Raw genomic sequence first — 7,450 nt, forward strand, 5'->3', positions numbered from 1 at the left:
GCCCCACTTTCACATAAACATACTCTACTGTATCTTTTTTTACTGGTTTAACCTTTACTTCAAAGTACAAAGCATATTTATGTTTTTAAACAAATTTCATAAAAATTTTGATTCTGTTTTATTTTGTTTAAAGTAATAAGTAGGTAGTTAATTTTAAAATATCTGTTTTTATTTTTAAGTAGATGTTAAAAAAAATTTAATCAATAGACCTTAATTGATTTTTTTAAAGATTAATCAAACATTTATGGCAATATGGAAAACAAAAAGTTCCAGTGTTTGACAGAGGCTACCAGGTTGAAAATAATTGAAGAGCTGGAGAGTCCCAATTCTAGAAGCAAACGCGCCCTGGGGAGATTTTACAAAGTTTCCGAGGGTTCAATCAGAAGAACGTGGACCAACAGAGAAGAAATTAAACGGAGGTCCAAGGACTTTTCAGATGAAGATAAAAATACAAAGCTCAGAGTGAGGCAATCAAAATTTCAAAAGTTGGAATCAAAGTTGCATGAGCTGGTTGAGACAGAGAAAAATTTGCCTACTTCAGTCTCAATAGTAATGGGCAAAGCTAAAATGATAGAAAACAAAAAACCCAAGTGCTTGACCGAAGCTAACAGGCTGAAAATAATAGAGGAGCTAGAAGGTCCTAGTCCAAGAGGCAAATCAAAATTAGCAAAGGTGTATAATGTGTCAGAGGGAGCCGTTAAAAAAACGTGGACTAACAGAGAAGCAATCAAACGAAGGTCTGCAGGCTTTTCTGAAGATGTTAAAAACAAAAAGCTCAGAGTAAGGCAGGCAAAGTTTCCAGAGCTAGAATCCAAGCTGATAGAATGGATTGAAACAGAAGAAAAACTGCCCATTACAGCTTCAATAGTTATGGATAAAGCTGCGGAGATGGCCACCCAAATGACTGTTGAAGATTTCAAAGCATCAAACACGTGGTATCAGCGGTTTAAGAAAAGGAACGGTTTGGAAATTGAAAAGCCCCTTGGTGAAGTAAACAAAATTGTTAAAAGTGAACATTTACTTCAGTTAGATGATCTTTATAGTGTTTTTCAGGTGAATAACGTTGATCTAATGACTGAAACAAACACAGAAAAGTTCCAGTTTTTAGGATACAGAAAGTTGTTTGAGAATGCTGCAGGCATCAAAGAACAGTTGAATTGTGTCGCAGCAATGGAAAGTGCCCCAGAGGTTTATAATGAGCTCAAAATGACTCATGATCACTTTTTGTATTTGTTGAAAAAGGCAACTGTTGAAGAAAAACTTGTCCTGCCAAAAAAAGCATCAAATGACTTCTCATGACTTTTTCAAAGATAACTATTCGAATTAATCATAGTTTTATTTTTTAAGGCAGGGTTGAAACACACTAAGAGTAGGTAAAAAAAGTTTCAGATTGCATGAAAAATTAAAACTAACTTAGGCTTGATTGTAGTTTTTTTGTAAATCACCGTTTTGTGAAACTCCGACGAGTTTTTTTTTAAGAAATTTAGGCTAAATTTTTTGACTTTATAATCATTTTTTAAAGGAATATTATGTTTTTTATTTTAAATGTGATGTCTTTTTGTTATTATTACAATTTAGTAAGTTTTTAAGTTTCATTAACAATGAATTTGTTTGGTTTTTGGACTAAAATACTTTTTATTAGTGTTTCACTACTTTAACTGACTTATGTTTAATTTAATTAAGGCTAATTTTTGGTCACTCAAATTTAGGTTTTGGTTTTTATTTAAAAAGTGGCAACCTAGTTAAATCCATAGAGTGCTTAATACGTTTTTTTCTTAATCAAACAATAAAGTAACCAGTTAATTTTTGCTTTTTTTTTAAAGTACTTTTAAAACACAACCCATCAAAGTTTGAGGGCATTTTATTTTATTAGAGAAAAACTTAATATCATATTAATTCTATATTTTTAACAATTATCATATAACTGAGTTTAACTTGTTAAAAATAGTTATCACAAAGTTGTTTTAATTTTCTTAATAGGTTTTACAATTTTGTTGTTGTTAACTTATAACATCTAGTTTCATTTGTACTTTTCTTAGTATTTGATTTAACAAATAGGTTGTTATATTTTCTTTTTCTTTACTCAAAAAAATGGAGATTTATGTTGATGGCTCTTCAACTAAGGAAGATTTTTACAAGATAATTGGTTGTGGATTGTCATCTACTGTAAGTCAATTGAATTCATTAGTACTAACTTAAATAATTAAGCAGTACTAACATGCACAAAGTTTTCAAATGATATGTGTAATAACTTGAACATATATTGATACTTATTATTTCTTATATATTTGACTTCCTACAAGCTGTTTTTACTAGTATGCACAGGGTTGCCACACACTTAGGGAGTTCAGGGAAACTCAGAGAATTTTCAAGTTATAGAAAATCTCAGGGAAACTCTGGGAATTTTGATTCTTTTCTTTTAACTCAGGAAAACTCAAGGCAGTTTTGGTTTTTTCTAAAAACTTCAGGGAAGATTTATGATTTAAAAAATATCTCAGGGAAAGTTTTTTCTAGATCTAGAATGTGATTTAGTTAATCTAGTTTCAATATTTTGTTCAAAAAAGTTAATTTTATTTGTTTTCTAAGTGCTTATTTAGAAATTTTTTAGCCTTGCGGCTAGTTCTTCAATATTCTTAAAATTAATATTGTAATTTTTTACTAAATAATAACATTTTTAAGTATTTGAAAAAAACTCAGGAAAACTTAGATAGTTTAAGTTTACTCAAAGAAGTTTCTGGTCACTCAGGTAAAATTTTAGACTCCAAGAGTGGCAACCCTGTATGCATTAGTTTTATTTCAAATGCTATGTGTAACTAATAACTCTGGTATCATCAAACTTTATAAGTTTTTATATTCTGTAAAAGCTTAATCTCCTTAGAGCTGTCTAAACCTACAAGTTGATTTTTATTTGTACATTTTTTACAGAAAGAGCAAATATTGACAGAGTACAAGATAAAAGCGCTTGAACTGCACCCGGATAAAAATTGTGGCGATAAAAATTCACTTGAAAAGTTCACTCTGCTGCAAGAAGCTAAAGAAGTTCTCACCGATGATGAAGTGAGTTTGATGTTTAAATTTAATATATTACAAAGTTTAATTACCACCAAAAAATCTGGTAAAAAGTTGTTTATTATGTTGTGTTACTGAGTGTTGACAGGTCTTTTATCTATGTATTATTGTACAGATTTGTCACATAGTGTTTAATTTACTTTGTTTGATTAATTACTAAAGATATTGGTTTTGTTTTAAAATTTAGATTGATTTGTGTATACACTATGAAAAATAATACTGTCCTTGAACCCAAGCAAAATCTATACTCTGAAGGTTTAATACAAATTTTACCCTTTTGCATCAAATATAAGTTTGTTTCAGGGTTGCCACACACTCATAACTCAGGATACTTTGAGTTTGATTTTAAAATCATGTTGACTAAGGATAGTTTTATTATTTTATAAAAAAAACACACAGGATAGTTTTAAGTTTTCTTTAAGTCTCAGGCCAGTTATTTTCTAGATTTTGAATAAGATATAGTTGATTTATTTTCAATATTATTTTAAAACCAATTTTGATGAAGAACTTGGTTCTAATAATTAGGATTTTTTTAAGGATTTAAAAACACTCAAAATGACTCAGGACAGTTTAAGGTCACTCAAGAAAGTTTTTTTTGAATCAAAGAGTGGCAACTATGTATTGTTTATTTCTTTATAAAATAATTAAGTTTAGTAAAATGTTACAAAGTTGTTTTTTTAAGCTGTGTTTTATTTAATTTTATCATTAAAGAAGTCAAACACTGTTTGTTTAACTACATTTATTTGATAAAATAACTCATTTTAAAAGTTTACTTTGTACTACCTTATCTTTTTGTAGTCTGAAAATGTTTTAACTTTCTTGCTTGTTTTTTTTTTCTTAAATAAGTGGAGTTTGTTTTTTGATGTTTCTAAAACCCTGGTTCAAATTTTGAGATCTTTTATATAAATATTATACCAGCTTGACTAGATTCATCATTAAAAAAAATAATTGATGTAAAATTTGTAAAACTGTATATATTATAAAAAAAGTTTATACTGGAGTCTATATATGTTTTAACAATAAAAGTTTTTTTTTTTTTTGTTTTATTAAAAAGATAATTTTTAACACTACAATGCTCTTTTACACATTTTCTGTTTACTTTTTGAGCTCTGATTTTTATGGTTCATTACCATTTCTTTGTTTTGAAATGTACCTTTTTCATATATGTATAAAACTAACCGAACTGCTTGATTTTTTTTATTTCTTATCGTTGGTAAAGTTTAGTACTTTTATTTGTTTATTCACTATAATATAGATCTTGTAGTCTCTTAAATACAAAACTATTAATATGGGTCTGAACTCATTGATGCGTCATATGATATTGTTCTTTATGGATTTTATACTACATTTAATAAAGTTTTATTGTTGTGATCATACCACTTATACATAATGTACAAAAAAAGACAGCATTTAATATATGTTAAGTTGTGAAACCACTTTTATTTTATTAGTTTTCAAATTTTAAAAAAGGTTACTTATGCGTGGCACTAGATAAAAAGAAGCATTTGTATTTAAACTAAAATGATAATAATTTTCTTCTATCAAGACCATGCTAATTAGGAAACTCTATTAATAAATTGGCTTAAAAAATTTAAACCAACTGGTAAGATTAAAGTTTTGCCATCCAAAAATTATGAAACATATTTTCATGTGGCTTAATTGAACTACAATACAATAATAAACCAAATAAGAAAAAAACAAAGACCAGTGCTACCTTTAAAACTGATCACCTAAACCAAACTTTCCCAAACTTTTTTTCATAAGGCCCCCTTTCAAGAATTAAAAAAGCTATGGCCCCTTCTTTCAAAATACTAATATTGAATACTACTTAGACCTTTTTTGCTCCTAGCCATCAACTTTAGAATGTCTAGTGTAAGTTTGAAATTATGGTTACCCTATGGCCCCTTTACCATTCTTTCCCCCCTTACAATTTATGACCCCTAAATTTCTTATTTTTTGTAAATGCTGATATAAACATTTATTTTTTTTTCCATAAAAGTATTTAACAAAGTTAAACAGAATACTTTTACTACAAAACTACTATTTTCATAAAATTTTCAAAAGTATTTTTACAAATCGCAAGTTTGAAGTTATAATTTTTTTATTCAGAAACGAAAAGAATACGATCAATGGAGATTAAATGAAATACCAATTCCCTTTCACAGATGGTATGAGTTCAGAAGTAGAAATAAATGTGTAAGTTATTTGTTATATATGATGTTGTTTGCTTATAAAGTTATTTTATTTCTGGTTGACAGTATTTCAATAAGAAATCTGTTCAATTTATTTTATTACACACGCCAATTTTTTTTACTGTACACTTTTTGAAAAGTAGAAAGTATATTATTTTGTGTCTCTGATCCATAATATTTTTTGAAAGATGTAAGTAAATATAAAATGTTTCCAATATTTATTTTAGTCAATGCACTGGTACACGGAAGGAAGCAAAAAAGATCCGATGATTTTAGGTTGTTTTGTTAAATTAAAGTTGTTAAAACTTTAGTGTTGATTAATAAAATAATGTACATGAACAAAATCTAATGAAAGTTGAGAAATACAAACATGAACATTTATCACTATTTTATTGATTTGTTTCAAAATCTTCCTGAACAATCTTTTATGTGATATTTATAAAAGAACTTTTTAATGCTTTTGTTTTGAATAGTTAAATTATGTAATTTAAAAAGTCTACAAAATCACTTATTTAGTAACTATAATTTTGTTGTTATGCTGTTTTAACATATATTAAACAATATTTAAACAAATTTTGTTATAAAACTTATATATTATGCACTCTTTTTTTACCAAATTAATTTTAATCTTTTATTAACAGATAGTGAGAAACCAGTGCAATCTTCTAGTACGAGTCAAATCAGTGAAAGTTTTTCTCAACAACTAAAAAAATTTCGTAATTACCAAATTTGATTATAACAATGTTTTAAATTGAAATTTTATGTGCAATTCAATTAATACTGTGTAATCTACTTAGTAATCTGTTATTTAGTTTTTATAAAGTTTAAGTTGTTCCAAAATTACAAATCATTTCTTACTCTTTAATTGTGCACTTAAGCTCATCAGTGTGCATAAAAATTAATTTACTGAGCACAAAAATTTTTGCAAGTTAAAAACAGAATTTTTCACTTGTTTTTCTATTTTAAAAGGCTAAATTGAAACAAATTATTAATACTCAAAACAATGTTTATCCTTTAGAAAACTCATAACATACAAATAAAAGTGCTTCATATATTTTATAACTTAATTTTTACACCATAACTTTCCAGTTACATAGTAAGCATAGCTTTTGAAAAGGTTGAAAAACATTTATTTTTTAAACGCTTAGTTTAAAATAGATTTAAAAGTTAATAGTCTTGAGAACAATGTAATTAAGATTTATACTGGCAAGTATTCCTAGGCAGTAATTTAACTAAAAAGTTTTAACTATAAATTTCACTGGATGATTTATCTTGTCAAATTACAACAAATTCTTACAACAAATTTTATTTTTATATGTTTTGAACCACTTTATTTTGGATGTATTCTCAAGATTAATTTTTAAAGTTTCTTTATTAAAAATGAGTTCTTCAAATTAGCTTACTTTTATTAGTCTCTTTTATTGGTTGAAATTTTGTATTTAAAAAAATATTTAATTTTTTTTAACAAAATATTAATGCTTTCAAGTTTTAAAAATAGTAAATAGAGTAATGTTTAATTTTGTTTTTAAATATTATTTTTTGCTAAATATTTCAACCGGCTTTTGTTTAATTTAGTAATTAATTAAATTATTTTATAGCAAATATAATTTTTTATTATTTTTAAATTTATTTACACTATTAATGGTTGTATTTGTATTCTTAAGTCAATATGTTATACTTTTATACTTATAAAAATAAATATTTATTTTTACTTAATTAATGTTCTAATACATCAAAATCGTGTTTAAATTTTTCTGAAAAAAGTGTTAAAACAAGTTGTTAGAAAACTAAACATTGGAATTTAAAATAAGTTTTTTTTTATAAGTTTTTTTATGTTAAATTTATTTTGTTGTTTTTTTGACTTTTCACATACACTTGGTTATTCTTAAGCACAAAAACATGCATATGTATCAGTAAAGAAATTGATATAAATTTCTTACATTGTATTTTTTTTATGAAAAGTAATTCACAATGTTTATGAACTCCTATCCAAATCAATTTACTATATATATATATATATAGATATGTAGAAATAACATAAACAAAATAAACTTTTGCTTGGTACAGCTGTTTCTGCGTTTAATACGCGTCCTCAGCCAAGTTTTATTCAATGAAAAGCAAACTTGTAAGTACAGCAATAAAATTATACAAAATTAGGTATTACGTAATAATAGATAGTTGATTTTAGA

General features: G+C 26.1%; 1 protein-coding gene across 1 annotated transcript; it reads left to right on the top strand.

Moving 5' to 3' along the window:
* The first annotated feature begins 2,062 nt into the window (after nucleotides 1-2,062).
* On the top strand, nucleotides 2,063-6,581 carry LOC145837068 (dnaJ homolog subfamily C member 12-like). Its single transcript, XM_082944835.1, has 5 exons — nucleotides 2,063-2,166; nucleotides 2,926-3,057; nucleotides 5,179-5,265; nucleotides 5,489-5,537; nucleotides 5,903-6,581. The coding sequence occupies exons 1-5, from the start codon at nucleotides 2,092-2,094 to the stop codon at nucleotides 5,992-5,994; spliced, it is 435 nt and encodes a 144-aa protein (XP_082800961.1). The 5' UTR covers nucleotides 2,063-2,091; the 3' UTR covers nucleotides 5,995-6,581.
* Nucleotides 6,582-7,450: the final 869 nt, after the last annotated feature.

This window comes from Thalia democratica, chromosome 5, assembly GCF_965202585.1.
Source record: "Thalia democratica chromosome 5, ktThaDemo2.hap1.1, whole genome shotgun sequence".
NCBI classification, from domain to species: Eukaryota; Metazoa; Chordata; class Thaliacea; order Salpida; family Salpidae; genus Thalia; species Thalia democratica.

Bases quoted from the DNA above. Each gene is read 5' to 3' on its own strand.
- LOC145837068 (XM_082944835.1), top strand. From the start codon at position 2,092: ATGGAGATTTATGTTGATGGCTCTTCAACTAAGGAAGATTTTTACAAG. The intron at 3,058-5,178 runs GTGAGTTTGATG...TTTTTTATTCAG, and splicing joins AAGTTCTCACCGATGATGAA to AAACGAAAAGAATACGATCA. The intron at 5,266-5,488 runs GTAAGTTATTTG...TATTTATTTTAG, and splicing joins TCAGAAGTAGAAATAAATGT to TCAATGCACTGGTACACGGA.